The 23513-nt window shown below is 36.3% G+C and overlaps 1 protein-coding gene across 1 annotated transcript in view; it reads left to right on the plus strand.

Annotated features, from left to right (window-relative positions):
- The window catches only part of ADSS2 (adenylosuccinate synthase 2), a 36650-nt gene extending 14199 nt beyond the window's left edge, over positions 1-22451 (plus strand). Inside the window, exons 2-13 of the mRNA XM_050973099.1 lie at positions 522-624; positions 3171-3239; positions 3985-4035; positions 6272-6338; positions 9358-9465; positions 9731-9812; positions 11499-11625; positions 14365-14519; positions 14953-15077; positions 15998-16095; positions 20670-20819; positions 21674-22451. Of these exons, the coding sequence (XP_050829056.1) occupies positions 522-624; positions 3171-3239; positions 3985-4035; positions 6272-6338; positions 9358-9465; positions 9731-9812; positions 11499-11625; positions 14365-14519; positions 14953-15077; positions 15998-16095; positions 20670-20819; positions 21674-21726 (1188 nt within the window). The 3' untranslated portion in view covers positions 21727-22451. The remainder of the gene's footprint in view (positions 1-521; positions 625-3170; positions 3240-3984; positions 4036-6271; positions 6339-9357; positions 9466-9730; positions 9813-11498; positions 11626-14364; positions 14520-14952; positions 15078-15997; positions 16096-20669; positions 20820-21673) is intronic.
- Positions 22452-23513: the final 1062 nt, after the last annotated feature.

The raw sequence follows: 23513 nt of genomic DNA on the forward strand, positions 1-23513 counted from the left end.
ACTCACAGGTCTGAACCCAAAATTCAAAACAACATGCCTGCGTGTTGCCAGACAATGACACTTACCTATCCCAATAGCAGTAAGGTTTTATACACCCAGTTTAACTGGGTGTTTGATTTTTTTTTTCTTTGCTAAGGTTGCAATTCCACTCTTAATACTTTACTTTCCATAACTGTAACAGAGAACAAATAAAAATGATGATGGCTTTTAGAAATGTTTGCATGTTCTAGGATATTTATATCTGATGATTTTAGAAATATTTTAATCTCATTCCACAGTTTTGTACCTTTGATGAACGAAAACACTGTCCAAAGTCTATATGGCACATAGTACTGATGTTGAAATTGTCCAATTTGACAGAACAAGTTTGGCTGATTTCCTGGGAAGTCTCTGAATGCTCTTTTGTCAGTAACAGAAATGAAAACTGCGGAACCAATTCACTTGATCTCTATACTGTGTGTTCATTTGTCTTTAGTGTCAAAAACTGTTAACACTTTTTTTCTCCCTCCACCCCCCCTCAGGGAGGCAATAATGCAGGTCATACAGTTGTTGTGGATGCTGTGGAGTATGACTTTCATCTTCTGCCAAGTGGGATCATCAATCCAAAAGTCACTGCATTCATTGGTAAGTGGGACATCTCTAAAAAACGGACAGTACTGTAGTTACAGACTTTTGACACATTAAAATAACAACATGTATCTGAGAACATACAGGATCGGGATTCTTTTCCTTCAATTTTTCATAGGCCTAGATTGTTTATTGTCTTCCTAATACTGCCCTTACTCATTTGTGAGGTTGGGATTACAGAAATTTCTTTTGTCTTGGATAGTTCACCTTTGTTCTATACCAATGTATACAGCTAGCTGCCCAGTGTATCTTCATTCTCCCATTCTCTTTTATTTTCCCTACCATTTATATATCTTATTCTCAGAATACCCCAGTCTCATTTAATCTTTAGCCCTGTTAAGTCCTTACCAGTGCTTTTTGAACCATAGTTCTTCCCTCCCTTTTCCACTGGATTGTGAAATGAATGCTTAACTCCAAAAAACTTCCACACTCTTGAGTTCTTACCAAGAAGTACTCTCAGGAGAGTACATGGGAAGGTTTAGGGCAGTGGCAGTACTAGGTGATATGAGGTTCTGTGATCTGTTTGCTTTGTGAAGAGGGTTTTAGGCTATCTGCTGTTGTCCCTAAAAAACTACTTACCCCCTTTCCACTCTCCCTTGGAATCCTGTTTCCAATGGTTGGGGTTTTTTCCTTTGGATTGCTTGGATGGCCAACATACTTAATAATGTGGTGTAGCCCATAGAATTTCGTTCTAAAAATGAAGGTAAACATAAAATATGTACACACCATTATAACTATGTTTGTGCTTGAGTGCTGTTTCACCAAACAGGTTGGGTCTCTGCATCACTAAAGACTGGCTGTGACTTAGCAGCACTTCCGTGTTGCTCCTTTAATACCCAGAGCTCCTGTCCCTTATACAGTGTACTTCTCCAATTCAGAATTCTGTTGCCATGCTTGTCCTGTCACTTCTTCCTGCATCCCATTGCTCTGAGCCTGCAGTCTTGCCTTTCAGTTTGGTATATATGCCAAGAGCAAGTGGTCATTGACAGTTTGCTAAAGAGCAGCTGAAGAGCCTCTGTCACAAGTTACTTGATTCATAAACAGTCCAGCTGGTAGTGACTGTATACTCTGTCAGCAGTAAATCGGCACCTAATGGGATTTGGTGGTTAATTTCCCCTTTTCAGCTGTTACATTGTGACTTGATAATGGGATAGTTATGGATCAACTTGTCCTGCCTAATACTTCTACAGAAATTGAGCCGGTGGGCATGGAAATAGATTCCTGTTGATGATGGGAAGTTTGGGATGTTAACTGTTCCTAGTTTTGAGGCAGATAATACTACTTCTATTCTCTTTTGATGTTACTGTACTGTGTGTCTTAAGGTTATTACTTGAAAACAGTAAAAAAAGGATGCCCGTTTGCCTTGTGTTCTTTGGCAGACTTGATTGAATAGGAAGCCCCTCATCCTTTAACATACAGTAGTTGGGACAGAACTTTTTACAAATCCTCTTGGCTGTATCTTCTGTCTTTTGGTCTTGCCTGTTCTGAAGTTTTTTCTAGATTCTTTTAGGTATGCCTTATGTATAAAGTCTCTTTCAGGGAAAAACAAAGGCTTAGGATTCCCTTGAAAGAACATGTATGTTTAAAAAAAAGAAAAAGGGTAAGGGCAAAGTGAGTATTATAGTAGAATATTCCTATTGTTTAGGACTGCATTATGAAGGTAATAGTGAAGAAATCTTAAAATACTTTGTGTTTTGATGTGTAGAATGCTTTTATCGGTGTGAAATTAGGTGATATGCAAATAGCTTTGGATGGCAGATCCCTTCTTCAACTAGATGTTCTACTGGTAGCTTTGAATCTACTGAGTTTGGTATGGCCTTAAGATGGTTCAGTTTTGCTGTGAGAATGCTCCTTCCTAGGCACTCAAATAGCTTTGGATGGCAGATCCCTTCTTCAACTAGATGTTCTACTGGTAGCTTTGAATCTACTGAGTTTGGTATGGCCTTAAGATGGTTCAGTTTTGCTGTGAGAATGCTCCTTCCTAGGCACTCAGTGATGCTGCTTAATTGTATGAACCTAGTAGTCTTTTTCTGAGCAATGTGACAGCTGTAGGAAGGTGAGCTTGCTTTTGATAGGGCTTTTTCCTCTGTTGTTTTTGCTACTCTCTTAATAGTCCCATCTCTACATACAGAATATTCTGTGTCTGTTTACAGCAAAAAAGTGCCTGCAAGGATGCTAGTGTTTATAATGTACCAAGCTTTTAGAAAACAATAAGCTTATTAAAATGAAGTACAAAGAGGGAGGTTAATTTTAGATATGAGAAGGAGGAAGTTGGATTTCAGACCATTCTACAATTTTGTTCCTGTTTGTACTGGTCTAAATTGAAAGTTTGTTGCATTTATTAGGAAGATTCAATGCACGTAGGTAGAAATGCATACTTTAGCAGCAAATCTGGCCTAGACAAATTCCTAAGAGTCAAAATTGCAGTATGTTAAAGAACTTAAATACTCTGCACACAATATATGAAGTGTCTTTGAACTGTTTGAAATGTTTTTCCCATGCTCAACATAGTTAATTAAATTTTATGTCATGATTTTCTTCAGGAAATGGTGTTGTAATTCATTTGCCAGGACTCTTTGAAGAAGCTGAAAAAAACTTAAAGAAAGGAAAAGGTGAGTATTTGAAGATAGTACTTTTAAAATAGTTTGTGGCACACTACTCAAATTCTTTAGATGGTGGATGCCTCTGTGGAATTTACATACAGTGTATTTTTCCACACCTCCTTTTAGCTGTTGCTTTCTGACAGTAGTCTTGCTGTAAGTGCCAGAGCCCTCATGGGAAGGCAGATAAAAGGATTCTCTGTACAGTTGCAGAATATAATCTAAATCAGAATTGTTTGCAGACATTTTTCTTTGCTTTAAAAAGTGAATTTAAGAAGTGAAATGGCTTTTTAAAGTGTGTTAACCTGTTTAAAGTAATTTTATTTCTTAGAATATTGGTGTACACTCTGACCATGTTAATGTGAAGAGGTGCTGTGATAATCACTTCTTGATTCGGAACTCAGTTTTTGGATACTTCATGTTATGTCTATAGCCATGCTTGGCAGCAGGCTCCTAGAAGTGGGGAAAATCAATGGTCTGTATTATTCAGAACCAAAAGAGCTACTAATTGTTTGCTAAAATTGAGGAGCTAGTAGCTTGAATTCTTCTTCAGAATAAGTCTGATTTTCGCAGCTTTATAGGTTGATGCCAAATTTTAATTACTGAAATTACGTTTTTTTTCCCTCTGTAATGTGATTGCTCAGCCTTAAAATAGATTGACTGAAGACTAAACATGAAAAGTATTTATACTTTATACATCAGAAGACAAAAATGGTATACAAAGCATAATTTAAACTATTTCATTTTGCCTTTAAAGGACTGGAAGGCTGGGAAAAGAGACTAATAATTTCTGACAGGGCTCATATTGGTAAGTTCCTGTTTGTGGTTTGTTTTTTGTTGGTGGTTTTTTTTTTTTGGTGGGTTTTGTGTTTTGTTAATTTTTGCTTTTTATGGACTTTTTGTGGCAGTAGAAGTGTCATAATTTTTAGCCATCTCGCTATATAGGTACTTTCCTTTGGATTAGGTCTTCCTGGGTTGCTTTGATTTATTGAAGGTCCTAGAAAAAAAATTCACTCAGAACCCTCTCAGGTATATGTCCTAGTGATTTTTTTTTTCTTTAATCCTATTCCATAAGGATCACCTAGGCAGGTAAGCATGTTCACTTTCCAAGTCAGATGAGAATCACAGAGCAGTCAGAAAGCATTGAGCCGTGACTTGACTCAGGATTGGTTCCCCTTTTGGTGAAAAGTGGTGCGGCTTACAGTAGCAATTCTGATTTCTGGGAAATCAGGTGCCCTGGGGTGACTTGAAGCTAATGATTTCCTTACCAAGGACATTGCCACTTGCTTCCTAGAGGAGATTTTGTGGGAAGGACTCTGTAGGGATGAAGAGAATGGCTGCCCTCCTTGAGAGGAGCTCATCAGTGAAGCACTGAATCCAGCCTGGGCTTGAGACACACTGCAGTTCAAAGCCTGAAGTGAAATAGTATTGAGTCCAATCCGTCAGAGCTTTAGAAACTCTTCCTGTACACTCCTACTGCATCTTTATGACATCAGTTCATCCTTTAGATTAGCTCTTTAGATATTATAACATAGTTGCTGCCTCTGGTAGTAATTTTCTGAAGGTGCACACTGTTTAGGACTTTTTAAAATAAAAGCTTGTAACATGGTGGAAAAACAGTTTTGCTTTTGGTTTCGCTTTGTTTTGTGTTTTACACCAATCTGGAATAGTTTAGTGAGTGAACTTATTGGCAGTTATTTCAGAGTAAATATGTTTTTAGTTTGGAGTAACTAATGAGATTGAAATAGTTGAGTAATTGTTTCTAAGTTATCAGTATCTTTTCTGATAATTCTGTTGATGAATTACTTGGAAATTGCTTGATTACTAGAAAAACTGTTCTGTGGTGATTATACTGCATGGCAGTGCTGTGAATTTTTCATGATTAAACAGATTGTGAATAAAAAGGACTAGTTGCTGACTGTCACTCATAATCATTCAAGCTCTTCACAGAAATGAGCTTTCATAATGCCTCTATTTAGAAAGTTTTGATGATAATTTGAAAGTCTGTTACCATGATAAAAATGTCTTCTCTAAAATGGGTATTGATCTATGAATGATTAGTCTGTAACAACAGATCAGCCAAAGGTAGGTTCACATTGCTGGGCATGATGTGATTCTTTAAAATACGGGAGTGCATGGAAATAAACACAAAGCCAAATCAGTAAGGCAAACAGGAAAACCACTCTTGTTCTGGAGAGATTAACATACTCATTACATGGGTTTTTCCTGTGCAATGGTTTTTAACTTTCAGGAAATAGTGCTTAAGAAAACCAGTTAAATTAATTCTGTTAGCCTATAAGCTGTGCACCAGCCCACCAGTCTTTGTATGTGACATGAGTCCTGTAAGATTTTTGGCATGGGGGTGGGGCGGGGGGTGTGGACGTGTGTGTGTCTTTTGAGTTTTGTTGCTGTTCTTTTCTGGTTTTTTGTTTCTTTTATGGTAGAGAAAGTGTTGATACAAAGGATACTTTGCATAATCTTTATCATTAATAGCAGTGTAGTGGTTAAAAACATAATCAGGGCTTATGAAGTTGACTTCTCTTGGCATAACAGACATTTGTAGGACCTTTTGTATTTTCAAATGTGTTTTAATTGATGTTGCCTAAAACATGAAATTGTTTAAGAAATCTGTAGAATGGGTTACAATGTTAACTTTCAGGTCTCACCTGAATTTTAGCAGTATGACCTTTTTTTAGTGTATCCGATTTCCAGGAATTTTTTTAATTGCATTTTTTCTCCATTTAGCCATATATTCTTTGGGACCACTACAAAGTCAAAATGGCTTAGTTACTCTGTGGGACTTGCATATTCACCTTGCAAATATTCTACAAAATAAACACTTTTTTAAAAGTCTCTGAAAAAACTTAAAACTCTTCACTGTGAAAAAATGCAAAAGGAAAGAAAAAACTCCTGTAATTTTATTTGCCTTTCTTTAGTGCGTATATTTATTTTCCACATTGGTAAACAGAGTTGGTCTGAAGAAATCATTGCTGATATAATTTGTTTCACACAAATTTTCAACTTAAATTATTTTATTTTCTTAGTGTTTGATTTTCACCAAGCTGCTGATGGCATCCAAGAACAACAGAGGCAAGAACAAGCAGGAAAGAAGTAAGTAGTTTTATTTTGTCAAACATGAGGTGACTTTGTACAAAGAGAACTTACTTCATTGAATCTGTTTTGCTTGGTCAGTGGGTTAAAAAAAATTATCCATGTGACTCTAGAATGTGGACTATGCAGGGATTATTTCTTACAGTTTTATCTTCCAGTGAAAGATCATATGCTTAATTAAAGGGTTCTGTCTTTATATTCTACGTTATGGAAAGGTTTCTAGTTGTTAATTTGCTAGTTTCTGCTTCCTAATGTTTTAATTGTTTACTGGAGGTATTTGTTTATGTATAAATGTATTTCTCTTTATGGATATTGAAGAACCCTTTTGGCATCTCCAAATAACTGAAAGTCAGAGGTGCATGTAGATGGTCACATTGTCTTCTACAGAATGCTACTGACTTTCTGAAGCTTTCAAAACTTTTAGAAACTATCTTGCTATGTTTTTAACTTGTGCTTTCCAAGTAGCTCACTAGTTCTTGGGGCTGGGGAAAAAGCTGGCAGAATTAACAGTGACCTGTCGACAGCTGGGAAGCATTGTAGTGCTATGGACTTCTCAGATTACAGTAAACTTTAGAAGAGCTTCCAGAAAAGGGAGATTACATTGATGAAAAGTAATTGAGACATACTCATCTGAAAAATGTTTCATACATGATAATAAGCTTTAAAAGAGTGTCTGATTTGGGTGTATCTTGCTTCACACAGGTTGCCATTGAGTGGTAATTTGTCAGTGATTTTTACAAGGAGTCATTTTCACACTTGTCTGCGCTCTACCAGCTCTTTTGTTACCTGCTGGTTTAGGATTTAAAAAGCAAACATAACATATAGATCAATATGGAAGAATATTCTTTTTTTAATGAGCCATTATCAGCTATTATCAGTGTGTATCAGCTATTCTTCAATATTTATGGAGCACAAGCTAAAACTGCTGTATGGCAATATTTGCAGTTAAAAACACTGTCAGTCAAATCAGTTACTTGAGAGAAGGCACCACTCTATTGGTTATTGTTCAAGATTGTTAGGGAAAGCCCAATTCATTTGCTTTAAAAAAAACAGAAGAAAAGCTACATTCAAAGCAAAAAACCCTAAAGTCACTCTTAATGCTAAATTTCTTCTTTCTGTGGAGATCTTGTTATTGTACAATATGTGGTTTTCAAGCTTGTTAAAATTACCCTGTTTCCTCCTAAATTGTAATGCTAAACAACTGTAATGGGGAAAATAGTACTACAGGCTGGCTAAGAACAGGCTATCATGGATTATCAAAAGATGGTCTCTTGTTTGTTGGGGGCAAGGAATTGAAATAGTCTGCTAGCATATCTTACTGCAGATTGACTACATGCCATGGTTGGTGTTAAAATTCTTTTGTGCCTAAGACTTTGAACTATTACCATTAGAATTACCATTCTAAATGTTAAGTTTATTTTTTCTTTTAACTGAATGCTTTTGCCTGGTCAAAGGTAGCTCAAAAACCATCACCAGTAAGGTTCAAAATGTAGCTTCCTTTGCAGAAAAGTTATAGAAAAGCCTAATACAATCTAGTCCCAAAATCTAATACAGTGTATTCTGCTTATACAGTTGTTTTAGCTTCTGTAAGTAGTCTTCTGACAACTTCTTTATTAATTTGTATGTCTTAATGAAACAAAATAAATGGAAACCAACCCTTCTCTCTGTGGAGAGTGTGAATTGGGGTGGAGGCTAGAATCAGATGTTTAAGCCACAGTGTCCTGGTCTGGTTAAAGGGTACAGTGTGGTGCTAAGTTCATTAGAATGGGGTTGGTTTTTTTTTTTTGTTTTTTTTTTTTTTTTTTTTTTTTTTTTTTTTTTTGGACTAGAGGTAAGCATCACTCCCTGAGTTTACTTGGTATTGAGTTTAATTGGAAGAACTGAAGTTTTTTCCCAAGGTATTTTTGAATCTAATCCAAACTGCTAAGGAGTTATATACTTAGTATAAACTGTGCCTCCTACTTTAGCTGGGGGCCCTCTTGAATTGAGTTATGGTATGGTGGTATGGTACCTTCAAAGGCTCTTTGAAGAACTATGGGACACGCTGCATAAGCAGAATTTATAACTGAAGAAGAGTCTATGTCTGATTGTGGCAGGGGGAAAAACCCAAACCAGTTAAAACTAAGTGCACACCTAAGCTTAGCAACATATAGCACACTTGTGAAAATCTTGCAGACCTGTTCACTTTTCCTTAAAAAGTTACTTAATGTATTGAGCATGATGGGGAAGATATTTGATAATCGGCCTGTGATGAGTACAGTTTGGCTCCATTTTGATAGCTACTTAGCATGACTCTGGCAGAAGACATTCTCTGAAGTGGCTGTACTTCTCTCACAGTAAAGTCAGTGCAAGAAAGTTTTATATTATATCATCAGGACTTAAGCTGGAAAAGGCTTTTCAGGGAGAGTGGGCAGGTAAGGGTAAGAAAAATAATTCAGTTTTTCAGAATCAGCTACAGTGGAAAATCCATGCCTGTACTCTTAACACAGAGAGAGCATTTTGAGTGTCTCTGTCACTTTTGGATATTTGACAGTGTCTTCTGTTTTCCTGGCTCCAACTGAGGTATTTAGAATGAAATGAAATATTTCTTACACACAAACATAAAATCCATACTCTTTGTGCTTTTGCTTTAGGGAGGACTTTCTTTAGGCTTTCAGGACAGTGTTTTAGGAAGATGTTTATTTTGTTTCAGTTCATAATTCTGAAGGATGTTTTCTTCACATTTGGTTCCTTAAGTATAAAGGTTTAGAATTGTGTAAAAATAAATATGTAAGCATTCACTAAAGTACAAAAAATTATTGGTTTAAAACCAGAAGTATGTAGAAGATTAACATGTTTGCTTGTATAAACGGAGATATTCAGACACTAGATTGCATCCTAAAAGTCTCTTTTGTTTTCAACGCTTGAAAGAAAGTTAAATGATCACAATTAACAGCATTTCATTTTATGCTAAGGATGGAATAGCCTTAGAGATAAAACACCTTTATATCAATAATTCTTTATTATTATCTTTTCACAGTTTGGGAACTACCAAAAAAGGAATTGGTCCAGTATATTCTTCAAAGGCAGCTCGAAGTGGACTCAGAATGTGTGATCTTGTTTCTGATTTTGATGACTTTTCTGAGAGGTAATTACTGTACACAGTTGTAAGCATAGTTTTCAGTTTCTGGATAGTACCCTTTGTAAGAAATTACATTTGTTTCCTGTTAATTTTCTTAATTAAAAGTTCTTTTTAAAAAATTTCATTGATTTATAAAATCATAATTATTATAATAATTCATTGTTTGAAAGGGTTAAATTACCAAATAAATGCAGATACGTAACCAGTAAAAATCAAGGGTTGATGGGAAGAAAACAAACTGAAGCCTCTGTCAAACATTTTTGCCTTTCAGGTTCAAAGTGTTAGCCAATCAGTACAAAGCAATATATCCTACCTTAAAAATAGATATTGAAGGGGAATTGGAAAAGCTGAAGGTAAGCCTGCTTCTGTCTCTCTGATTATATAATCACTGTGTGCAGTTACTGATATGCAAATCCCTTGGTGTGACTGATGCTTGTGCTTGTGTGAGGAGTTAGACTGTGTCATGGGAAACTATGTGTGTCAGTGTTGCAAAGTCTGCTGCTATCCTTAAGGACCCTCTTGGCTCTGTTTTATGTAACATTTCAAAACTTACATTCAAGAGAGATACTTGAATTTTAAGAAAAAGGCTTATATGGCTCGATTTCTTCTTGACTTCTACTCACTCAAACATTTAGTCTAGGAGAAAAACCAGGTTGTAGCTGGGGGAAGTATGTTTCATTGTAAAGCACAATGTTAAGCCCTCGTCTCAGTAAGTTGAGAATTTAAGTAAATGGTTTTTCTAAGTAATAACCCTGAAAAAAAATACTGTCTAGCAACATAGAAAAATGGAAATTGGTAGCAGCAGAGCTAATGAAGCCTGATTGCCAGCAAACTAGTCTTTGGTTAATAACAAATTCTGATTTGATGTTTTCTGTGAGATTGGGAGAGCTGAGAGTTTCCTCGCTGGTATTAGATTTTATTTGCACAGCATCCAAATTATGTGGAAATCTTGTGAGGTGTCTTACTGTTCTACCCAACCTTTTTATTCATGCTTTTTGTAGAAACTTACCTGTGTGAGTTTTTTTTTTTTTTTTAACCCTTAAAATGTCAACCAAATGGGACATTGTTTAAAACCAATGAGGTGTGTGGGGAACAGGGAGGGCATGCACAATTGCATGATAATTCTTTAAGAAAATCAGGCCAAAGAAATCATCCTTCCTCTCTACCTTTAATTTTTACAGCTCTAGAGTAGAATATATGGGAGTTCTTAGCACTTCTGTTTGTTTTACTCTAAGTAAGGCCTGTTGCACAGGTGTTGTATTTTTATTAGATTGTAGGTGTAAAAACCAGTTACGGTTGATTACTTCCAAATACTTTATAGTTTACTTAATGCAGTTCAGGATTATGGACTATCTGAAACCCCTTGTTAAGGTGGAAACACCACACATATTTGTAGCTTGAGGAAAATTACTTGTCTTATGCTAATGCACTTGATTCCACTCTGAAAGGCAAAGTGTTACATTTCTTGTGGAGTAAATTGTTAAAATGAGAACTTCCATGTGTTTTTGTGAAGAAAGGCTGTGTACCAAGTGATAATTTGAGCATTATTGGCCTCTTGCATCCAGCTACTCAGTGGCAATCAGGCTGAATTCCAGTAAATAACTTCACTTTTACTTAAAAATTATAGCTCACAATTGTGTGCATTTGTTTACTTCAGATGGCCACAAGCTGAACTCCCTACATGCCGGTTTTGGGGGAGACATTTTGAACATTTGGAAATGAAAGACCAAATGCAGTACATTGATAATACTCATGCTTGGAATGTTTCTAAAGCATTCAGAAGTTTGGCTTTTTCTTTCCTCCTCATCCTTCCCCCTTTTTTCTTTCCTCCTAGGGAGAGTGTATATATCTGTTGTGTAAATCTGAGTTTCACATTCTTCCTCCCTTTGTTCACATTATGGCATACTTAACATTTCTTTATTTGCTTTTCCTCTTTGAAAGGATTATGAGCATTTTTATGAGGGAACAACAGCAATTCTACTCTGGCTGCCTTTATCATAACGAAATTATACTATACAATAGTCTTTTGTGTTATTCAGGGCTACATGGAAAAAGTAAAACCAATGGTAAGGGATGGTGTTTATTTCATGTATGAGGCTTTACATGGACCACCAAAGAAGATCTTAGTTGAAGGTGCAAATGCAGCACTGCTGGACATAGATTTTGGTAGGTATGGTCTGCTTGAGACACATGTTGATATACACTTGCATTGTGTAAAAGGAACATTAAATATAAACTCTCCTGTGATAAGCTGTTCTCATGGCAGAAGTGCTTTTTGTTTTGGAAGAACAGCACTCTGTATGACCAGGAAATAATACAGGGGTGGGTGAGTGGGTTGTTAATTAAATTATTTCAAAAAGCTGGAGGCTCTCCCAGGAGTAATAATTTGAATGACATTAAAGATCAAGTAGCTCCTCTTAGAGTGTAGCTATTACTTCAGCATCTCTAAATTGTAAATGAAATCACTCACCATTTTTTACATCTGTGGAAATCACTTGAGAATAAAAATGGAGAGCTTTGAGAGGCAAAGCATATATGCAAAATACTTCTTGACTTTTGAAAAATCAGCTTGCTTTTTAAAAAAAGTCTTTAGATAACATTCAGTTTTCCATTGTTTCACATTGTTGGGAAAAGTGTTGGTAATCTGGATTGCTAATGAGGAAAGACTGAAAAGATTATCCCAGTCTATTTGATATTCAAAATTATGCAGTTTTTCTTAAAACACTAAGTTTTGCTACTAAATTAGAAGATTCTAGGTAGTAGAAGCAGCTTTTTTTTAATGGGATGATTGTTTGGTTATTATGTTGTAAAAACAGATAATCTGCCATTGTGAGCCTGTGTGATTGGCTCCTGCATTTTTCTTCAGTCTCACTGACCTTGTAATGGCATCATTTTTATTGTTAGGAAGATGCTAACACCTGAAATTGAAACCTGTAAGGACTGCTGTCAAGCAATTATGAAACTAGCATGCACTCAGTTTTCAACCAATATGAGTTGAGGTATTGGGTATATTCAGACATACTCAGTCTGAAAGCCTCTTATTTTAAGAGTAAGATGTGTCTTAGTTTGGTGCTTATACTTAGAGACTAATCTTTCTCAATCTGAATATTAGAAGACACATCCCTTTTTTACAAGACAAAGTTAATAGAAAAGTAGTCTTCAGATATACTTATCACAGGGAAATCTTTGATGCAAAACTGAGATATTTGCAAAAAAGTCTATCAAGGAGGGTTGTTTTCCTGTAAATGGTATTTTGGATTTCATGTAAAGAGGAGGTGCAGTCAGTCTGAAACACATCAGGTATGTCTATAACACATACAGAGTTGTTCAGATGGGTTTGATTTTCTTTTTCCTGCCTCTGCTGAGAGACCAAAACACACGAGGAAACCTGCTCTCCATAGATAGATACCATCAGTGGATTGGACACTTGTGTTAACAATAGACAAGCCGTAGTCAAAAGGTTTGACATTGCCAGTTTGATTATTAAGCATTCTGAATGAGGCTGTTGTCTGTGCTTTGTTGCATAGAAGTCTTAATATTGAAGTGAGTTTTCTGGATGTGTGTCTGTTGGCTGTGAGGATAGTAAATCCCCAGGCTTGCAGTCCATCCCACTTTCCTGGAGGCTATAATGAAGCTCACGTGTGCATTTGTCTAGGAATGGTGGGGCAGGTGTGGGGATGTGTGGTCTTCTGTGTTTTAAAGCACAGAGTAATGACAAAGCAATGTAAATATATCAGACTGGGAGGTGAAAATGAGTAAGAACTGTTCATTGACTCTGGTTTTGACATCCACTAGCTATATTCACCTGTCAGAACTAAGAAAAGTTTTACCACTGTGTTCTAAGATTAAAAACTGATTAATGCTTGCAAACTGCTGTTACGTATCACCTGTAAGCCCAAATCTGTCTCTGGAGTGATTTGAGATACCTGAAGTGAATCTGTGAAACCTCACTGATGAGTCTCTGAAGGATTTTTGACTTTGTAAAGATATCTATATTGCTGAAAGAACTGTATTGCTTTTAGTTCCTTTTGTCTTGTTTGTCCCTCTCTTACCTATCTCTGATTCATATCAAAAAACACACAAAAAAATCTGACACAACAGGTAGAAGTATCTTGCTTATGTGTAGTTATAGTGAGGCTGAAGTATTTGTTCACAGTTCAGCTGGGGACTGGCATGCTCAGTTTCATTTGCCACTACTTAATTAAAACAAGGTATAAACCTAAGGATTTTGAGGTGTTCAGGTCTCTTTGCAGTCCAGACTACATTTTAAATGACAGCTGAATATTTAACTAGAGACAGACTTGTACTACTAGACTGTATTCCAGTAGTCTTCTTTTTTAATGATCTTTTTTCATTTGTTTATGCAAACAAAGTTGTTCTTTCCAGAACTCTGCATTTCATTGCAATTTCTTATCCTTATAATGTGCTGATTGGTTTGTAGAGTTTGTATTTTATTTTTCCTCCAAAAATTAAAGATAGTAAATCTCCATTCTCTAATTTCTTAATACTTTTTTCTTAAGAGTCTCCCTTCAAATTTTTGCAGTGTTCAATTTTATTTAGTATAAGAAAGCAAGACATGTTTTTCTGATGTCTTACTCCAGTTTTTTGTTATTACATGATGTACCATCAATCAGAATTGTTATGTAGTCCATTTTTACCAGTTGAAGTAGGTAGTAAGACTTCTACCTTTTCCCATGAAGGTGGATCAGACAATGTATATACAAAGCTAAGAGCTTGCTGAATGCGTTCTTGACTGTAAAATATATTTGTGTGTTTTGATTTTGAGTGTTGTAAAATCTAGGTAAGTACAGTGCAAGTAATATTTCTCACCAGGTTAGACTATTTTGAAAAAACAAAACCAGTGTTATAATAATTTTCTAAACAAAATGTTTTGGTTTTTAATAGGCACATATCCTTTTGTGACTTCATCAAACTGCACAGTTGGAGGTGTGTGCACAGGTCTGGGCATGCCGCCGCAGAACGTCGGGGAAGTGTACGGGGTTGTGAAAGCCTACACAACCAGGGTTGGAATTGGTGCCTTTCCTACAGAACAGGATAATGTGAGTTTTACAGCCTCAGGTGTGACCTGCTGGGTGAAATAACTTGGTGTGTCCTGTCTGAATTTCATTAAGTCAGTGTTAGCAGTGGTTAAGTGCAGGTAAGTAAGTGACAATGTGTTTGGATGTCTCAATCTTCTGATTCTAGACTGAGCTTACAGGATTGCCAAACGCGATTGCAATTTTCTTAGACATTTCTGTGGAATAGAAGGTTAGAGCAGGAACAGATTTTGTGAAGTTTGCCTAAAAATCGTTCTCTTGAATTAGAAAGAACATTTTGTATTGCTGTCTTCATCCAAGCGGACAGCATTGTGAAAAACTGGGGGAAGGACTTTAAAGGTAATTTACAAAATATTGCAAAATGTTCAGTAAGCACCTGCATCATGTGTTGCAAATCAAAGAAACCCACACGCTGATGTGTCTTACTCTTTGTTAGGAAATCGGAGAATTGCTGCAACAGAGAGGAAATGAGTTTGGTGTTACCACTGGTAGGAAGAGAAGATGTGGCTGGCTGGACCTTGTCTCACTCCGATATGTCTATATGATTAATGGATTTACTGCGTGAGTTGTTTGCTGAGCTTTGCTGGCAACTTGACAGGAAATCATGAGATGCTGTAGATTACTGTAAATAGTACATATACCAGTTAGTGACATTTGCAGTGTTACTGCTGATCTGTTGATTGTTTTGATATTTTGATAAATTAGCTGTTCCTCATTTTTCCTATAATGAAATATTTTTCCATTTGATATTTTCATAGATGTAGATTTTTCTCTCCTTTCTTTATGGAGATTTCTTTTGTTAGTTTGTCTTCAAAATAAGATAGATGGGAAACCATTAGTATCTCCATTAGTGTGTGTAAGTATTAAAAATACAGATATGTCTTTGGGATGTTAAAAATGAGAGATAGGTGCCTGAAACACTGGTATAAAATTGCTAGCAGATCAAGTAGTGTAAATACATATCTTATTGAAATACTTCTGTTTTTCTTGTTCTTTGTGGGTTTTGTTTTAAATAAGATGTAGCCAGGTATTTGTAGAGCCAGTGTTTGATTATTTTTCTGCCTTCACTGTAGGACAGGAGCATTTGGCAGAGGACAGGAACAGACACCAGCAGGCATTATGCAATGAAATGGTCATCTTAAATGGTTATACCTTAAATGGTTAGGTATCTTGGCAGCACCCTCAAAAATTAAAATTATAACACTTAAAGCCATAGACAAATTCATTCAGTTGGAGAACGCCCAATGATTTTTTGGGCATTTTCATGTAGTACTAGATTGAAGGATGCACGAAAAAATGTTTAATCTGTTTAATCCTTTTTTGTTGCTGTCATCTTGTTTCAGAGGTTGTTTTTTTTTTGGTTCAGGGTGTTTTATTAAGTCAGACCAGCTAACAGATAGTGCCATATGAGATGTTTTCCTAAAGAAATAAAGATTCAAGGGTTGTTGAACTTGTTTAACCAGAGTAATGTTTCTTTATAGATTGGCACTTACCAAATTGGATATCTTGGATGTATTTCCAGAAATCAAAGTTGGTGTTGCGTACAAACTAGATGGTGAAATCATACCTCATTTTCCTGGTAAGGCTGCTTATTTAAAAATTTTGGATTTTGGTGAAATGTAATGTGGTGCTTTTAAATGCATTTGACTTCTACTGTAAAACTTACAAGAGCAGTATCTTACTTCAGCATCAAGCCGTTAATGTCTTCAGATGTACCACACGTGTCTTTTACACCACACCAGTATCTGCACCCTAAAGATACCTGAATATTGTAGCAGACAATGAATATTGTCTACTAGAAAGATTCAAATAGCTATATATGTCACTACTTGTCCTTTTTATTTTATACAGCCTGCATCACCTTCAAGCTAAATTGGAAGCTTGTTTCATACTCTAAATTCTGTTATCTTGTTTCCAGTACTGTATTGATGCTCATTACTAGCAGACCAGCTCTCTTCATATAAGCATGCAGTGAACCCCATAAGAGAACTGGTTCTGTTGAAAGGCCAAGTTTTTCTTTCCTTCTGTTACATTTCTAAAAGTTCACTTCCCTTTAATGTTTCACGGAACAGCCAAAACCCTACAAAAACTACACAGTGTAAAAGAGGGACAAGGGGTGGGGCAAGAAACTAGCAACTAGTTTAGGTGAAAGCAAGACTTATCTTCTAATGCATGGCCAATGTACATCAGCTTAGCATGATAGAAACTGTAGATCCTGAGGAGGACAGTGGTCATTTTTACTTGAAGAATGTACCTGCATGTTAAAATATTCAAATATCATAAGCCAGTGTTTTTATAGAGAGTGTGTTGTGTTCAGTTTGTGATAGTTAGACATACTGCAGAAAAAAAGGAAGAACATAAAACAGTACTAAAGACTGGGCTTTTTGATTTTCATAATGTGCACATATATGCCCTTTTTCATTGTAATTGGTACCTGAGGGTTAGAGGCTGGTCACTGGTTACAATTTTTCATGTGATATCATCATCATCAGAGAACTTCTTGTGGGTGAGGAGATCAACCATATTAATTGGATACAACTCACAGTAGGATTTATATAATTATTTGAAAAGGAATAAGTGATGATGTGCCACTAGTCCTTGAAAATAGCACATATCTGTTAAGAGTAATTCATAAGGAATTTTAAAAAATCTTCTGTTTCTTCATGTGCTTGTGGGAGTTTTCTAAGTGATTTGAAGTCCAGAATCTTCAAACAAAAGTGCTAGTTCCAGTCTGAATGCATGCTGAATGACATCGATTCAGGAAATTTAGTACTCTTCTTGCATTAAACCAGGGAATTCTTTTCCCTTTTTAAGACTCTCATATTATCTGATTGGTACTCATATCAAAACATTAGGGACATTTGTGTTTACTTGAAATGGCCTTTGAACATAATAGAGGTTGCACGTTTGAATAGAGAACTACTCAGTAAATGCTTTTGCTGTAGCCCATTGTATGATCTTGTGCTCAAGCCAGGAAAACCTTTTCTGGCAGTCCATCCTTAAAGATGGCATAAGCAGGTGGCCATGTTGTACAGTACTAAGATGTCAGTAATTTGTGGGATGTTTTTTCATTCATTGTATGTCTCAGGGCCAGAATCTTGTTAGATACAACTCTTGAGGGAGTGGACTTTGTTCCTTGTATACCTCTAGGTAACAGCTGACCTTTGGTCATAGCAGCACAATGTGGCTCACCTGCCTGTATTTTTCTTTACTGTATGAACAATTAAGAATTCTGGTAGAACTTTAGTAGAAGCTGTTGACATGCTGTCTTCCTTAAGGCGTCAGGAAGGAGTTTGAGCTGAACTTCTGGTAAGCTGGAAGATGCTGTCTCTCACAGTGCCTCTATGTTCCACACTTCTCTTTGCTATACTCCTCAACATTTGGCAGCATTTTCAGCACACATGCTGCAGTTAACCCCTGCCCCTGGCATAAAAAACAAAAGGTAACTTTATTCCCACTTTGTGTTTTGCAGACTATTAGACTGTTTCTGACGTCTACATTTCTGCATGCTGTGTGCTTGTATAATTTTTTTTTTCCAAAGGTGCCACTGACATTGGAATTTAATTTAGTAGAAAACTAGTCTGGGAAACTCTCACTGGCAGACTTTTTCTTTTTCTCTCCCCTTCCTACCCTCCCACTGTCTTGGAGACGTTCATGATTTACCCTTCTTGTGAAATGACTGTCTCTAAATTAGAATCACACACAATACCCACCATCTCAGGAAAAGCATGCCATGTTTCATATTTTGTTCCTTTTTCCACCTGGATTGGAGAATCATACAAGTCTCACTCAGGATTTTTTAGCTTAGTTTTCTGTGTGCGTTTCATAATTGCCTCTTAAGTAGGAACCTAAAATGTCTTGTGAATTTATGGCTGCCTTCAGTTGATCTTACTGAGGCTGTAGTTTTTTGCTGGCCAGTGATAGGAGTTTATGGAAGACAAAACTTCCTGCTAGCTTTGAGACCATCAGTTAAAAAAGAATAGAAAAGCTGTTGTCTAGTTCTCGAATGCCTCCTGTTCGAGTTCAGACATCAGTTGATTTCAGCACAGAGGGACATAATTTCTAACTTAGGAGGTTTGAAAACACAGATGCTTAGGAGATTGGGAGATTACTTGGGACAAGCTTTACTTTCATGCTTGTGTTTGTTTTTTTTTTCTTGCACTTTTCTCTTGGGCATTTGCTGTAGGTTAAAGAGCTGGCACACTATTCTGGATGCACCTTTGGTCTGACCTACATGACTATTTTCATGTTCAGTTTCTGGAAATGGCTGGAGGATCTTTCTCTTTCAAAGGTTCCAAGGTCCCAAATCTGAGATATTTTTTCTGAGTTGGAAGTAGCATCACAGCACTCCTCAAATTATATCGTTGTATTTGCTCTGTCTAGTATATAGTTAAGCAGTTAAGGAATATTCTAGAAACCCTAAAACCCTGAGGGAGAAGCTCAGTGAAATGCTGAGAGAAATCTAGATGGTGACTAGATCTGGTACTACACTGAGCTCAGTTTGTGGCGTGTCTTTACCGCACATCATCTTTATTACACCTGCTGGGACGAAATTTAAGAATCATTTAAAACATCAAGCAATGCATCCCTTCTTTTTCTTCTCTCTTAGGGGAAGGCAAGGAATACAGGCTAATGGAAAATTGTAGTCAGTATTAGACTGTTCAATACTAAATGCTTTCAGCAGTCTCCCTCTGACCTCAGCAGAGAGGCTTCAAAGGCCTGTGGACATCCAAGATGAGGTGTTCATTCACTTTGCTGTTCAGAAAGAGGGAGGCTAGGGACCATCTGCACTGCCTGGAGATCACTTAGTGGTTGTGCACTTTGAGTATATCTGTTCTATTGTACAGATCATCTGCATAGCAGACAACACCTTAGTTGTTATTTCTGACAGTAAAGTGCTTATCCTTGGCTTCTGCAACCAGATATCCTTAATGTGCCTGTCTGTTCTCATTGCCATGAGTATTGGTTCAGGAGTCCTTTAACCTGGGAACACCTTGGTCCAAAACTTTGCACATTTCTTTGCTGTTATAACTTTAAGGACAGCTGAGCAGTCTTCTTTCAGCCTTTCTCAAAATGCTCATTAAGTCCATTAAGGCTGTCCTTACAGCACTGCTGCTGTTGAACTGTTGCCCGCATCAGGACAAATTGTTCAATGTGCTGAGCTTGAGTTTGTTGGCTACACCCATGCAGGAGGGGATTAGCATGAGGTTTTGTATTTGCACCTCTGCTGTACCTCTTGTACCTCAAACCCTTTCCTAGGCTGACTAGCTGTCCTGGCAGGAATGACTCCAACTGAGACACAGAGCCTACATAAATTAATTACTATGTCCTCTTCTTCATGAAGGCGAGAAGGAATACCTGACTCCTCCCATTTTTAAATCAATATATTTTGATCATTTTCAGATTTAAGCCCTTTCTTCTGCTGTCCTGTGTCATTCCAAGACTTAATGTTCAGATAATTACTGGAGCGATTCAGCTCGAGAACAGTATGCCTAGCATGTTTTTCAGTACTAGAAATCATAGTTAAAGACAATATTGTAGCAAGTTACTAAATGAAGGACAAAATATTGCTTCTCTTCTGAGAAGTCGTGGGAACACTTACTGTTCATACATTCTGTGGGACTCCACACTGGTTGAGAAATTCATTGCAGAGTTCTGGGGCAAAGGATCTGTGGGTATCAGAGGTCGGTTAAATCTTAACTACATCTTATGACTGTTTAGTAAAAGGTACACTCCTATGCCATTTTAAAATATGTTTTAGCTGCTTGATACTTACAAACTGGTTCTTAATTTTGCTTTCACAATTCCCTTATGAAGAGGGATCTGATTCTCAGTATTCAGAAAAAAAAAGAACATTTTGGGGAATTATTTCCCTGAAAAGTTGTTTTCTGAACTGAAGAGATTGTGGTTTCAGCAAAATATATGCATGTGACTGAGCACTGAAATTCCCGAAGTCTTGAGTCCAGGTAGTTACTGGATTTTTTTCCCCTTACGCTTATATTAACAAAACCCCCAACACTTTAGTGGCTGCAGTGCTTGTATTACCTTTTGAGCAAACCTCTTTGTGTAAGAGGTAACACCTCATTAGTGTTTCATGGCAGAGAATATACAGTATCCATGGACATAAAATTTTTGTTTCTGTTTGCTTCTCAGCCAACCACGAAGTCTTAAACAAAGTAGAGGTTCAGTATGAGACACTCCCAGGATGGGTTACGGACATATCAAATGCCAGGACGTTTGATGAGCTGCCTGTAAATGCACAAAACTATGTTCGTTTTATAGAAATGGAGTTGGGTGTTCCTGGTGAGTAGAACAGATTTTCTTCTTGTTGTCTGGCTTATTCCTGCTCCATGAAACCTGTTTGGTATTTTGTATTAATGAACACTCAAAGTACTGAAAACTAGTTTCTAACTGTGCTTATTGTGATGTACCTGGTGCCACTGGTGATTATGGTGTTACTACTTTTTATTTAGTTGTTGAACTCAAAATCTTCAGAAGTTTTAATAGACATTCCTTCTCTGGCTTATACTATAGTTCTTGCTCAGTTAAGATTTTTTTTTCAATTAAGATTTTTTCCCCAATTTTTTTTTTTTTTTTTGATAGCTTGCTGAAGTGTTTTTTAGATTGGTTATAATCAGGGTTTAGTTTTGCTATGATCATCAAGTCAGTGGGACTATGGGTTATTAATTAGTATAATGAATTATTTATGGTAGTATATATGTATATATGTGTATAAATATATATGAGTATACATTGAGAATTGAATTATAGATGAGAGTATATATATATATATATTTTCCTGAACTGATACATTTCTTGATGCTCCCTAATAAAGGTGATCCTGTGTTTCCATCCAAAGCTGGGAGTTAGGAGATGATGCAAATTTTTACTTTTCTGATAGTTTTAAACTACCCTTTATCTTAAAATCTGTAAAAGTGATTAATTTATTATGGCAGTTTCAAGAATACCTGCTTTTGAAGTTGTCAGTGTATTCTTTGAGAACAACAGACAAAGTTATAATTTCTTAATGTGTGAATAGTATATGCTGTGTTTTTCTTCAAAATGTGTTGCTTAAGAAGATGAGTTTGTATCTTAAGATACTATCCACTCTTGCTTTGTATTACTTACAATAGAAGTTTGCTTTTTCTCTCCTGCAGTCAAATGGATTGGAGTAGGGAAATCCAGGGAATCAATGATCCAGCTGTTTTAAAGATTTCAGATGCATGGAAGAAAGCACACTCCTCAAAAGACTGCTCATTCTTAAATGCATTAGTAGCCCGCAAAGCAAAGATGTTGGAAAGATAGATTTCTGCATGGGAAGAAATGCTAGAGTTGATACCCCCAGATCAATTGCTACTCCTGAAAGAGACTCTTAACATGAACCTGTATCAATTCCTGTTCAACTGCAAATACCAGGACACTTCTCATTGTTGTTCAAGGTGCCATCAGATTTTTTTTCTTTACCTGATATTTACTTCATAATGTAATTCCTGTTTGAAAATCTAAGGTAGCATTGCTTTCATGACTGTTTGTCTTTGTTATCCTCTCTCTGCTTTTGGCGGTGTTACTTCCCTGAAATTTTAGACAGTAAAAATAATGCAGTTTTGCACAAATAGTTTTACATCCTCATTATTTGTATTCCTAAAGCTGTTGTATTCTTAATGACTGGTCTTGTGAGTGATTAAAGAGGGGGAGTCTGATTTTATAATGCTATAAATGCTGTCTAAATTATTGTGTGATCTGTTTTTTAAAAGAAGATGTGATGCCAAGTTGTTACGAATGTCCAGGTTTTTTTAGCTGTATAACACAGGAAACTTACTGTTTGTAACTCACAGAGAATACTCAAGTGTTTACCAGGAAGTGTGCCCAGAAGGTTAAAAAACTGATATTGTAAAAAGTTCATTTGCAATTATTAAAGAACCGTTCTGATTTTGAGTTGAATGTTTTATAATGTTACTCTTTCTTTTCCTGGCATTTTAAACTCTGTGCTTCTCTGCTTCCAAGGCGTGTATCTTAAACTGTTCTCCTAATTAACTGGGGTTATATTTATATTTTGTGAGAAGTCTAACATTTTGATGCCCTTTCAAATTCCTTTCTTCAGAGTCAATTGAAGATCCTTCTCTGGAGGATTGCCAAAGTGCAGACATTTCTGTATTTATTAGTTGAAGATGCTATAGAAATAACATTTAATGTATTCCATGTATTTGCTTTGGTTGTGGGGTAAAAAACAAGTGTTCACCTCAAGACATCTGACATATTTTGGATTATTTTTGGGAAATGTGGAAATGTTCCAGAACTATTTAAATTTATAACCATTATTATCTATTCCAAAGAATCTGATTTCTTTTTGCAACAACCCAGTAATTATATTTTTCCTTTGCAGATTACTGAGAATGACTCTGTTTTTACACACTGTGCTGTGGTGTTCATGTGCTTCTTTTTAACTTCAAATAAAACTTACTTTGTTTCCTAAACCCAAGTTTGTATCAGGGTGGGGCAACAGTTTTAGATTTAGTTTAGTAGATTTTGGCTGCATATAAGAATATGTGAATGAATATAAGAAAATTCTAATGCAAAATTAAAGATATGAGGCCTTTTTGTTAGTCTTGAGTAACCACATGTTACCCGAAATGGAATAATTTGTTGGACTATGCTGCTGCTGAGGTGGTTAGCACAATTTTTATATTCTAAATTGACACAAAATAAAATTGCTTGTCGTAAGAGGAGAGACAGGAGGGTTGAAGGATAAAACAACTGATTTTTAAGGAGCATTTTCTATTGAATTGCTTGCATGTGACAGAGCAGTTACTGGGGTCTGTATTTTATTTGCATAATGTGAGGAAAGAGGTGGATACCACAGAATGCTGGAAAATTGGCAAATACAGTGAGAAACCTTTGTATCAGCATTGCATGTAAAGATCATTCTCATCAGCATTAAGCTGATGCTTTTTTAAAAAAAATCTCTTTTTTTTTTTTTTTTTCCCCTGGAGAAGATGA

Source organism: Serinus canaria, chromosome 3 (genome assembly GCF_022539315.1).
Source record: "Serinus canaria isolate serCan28SL12 chromosome 3, serCan2020, whole genome shotgun sequence".
NCBI lineage: Eukaryota > Metazoa > Chordata > Aves > Passeriformes > Fringillidae > Serinus > Serinus canaria.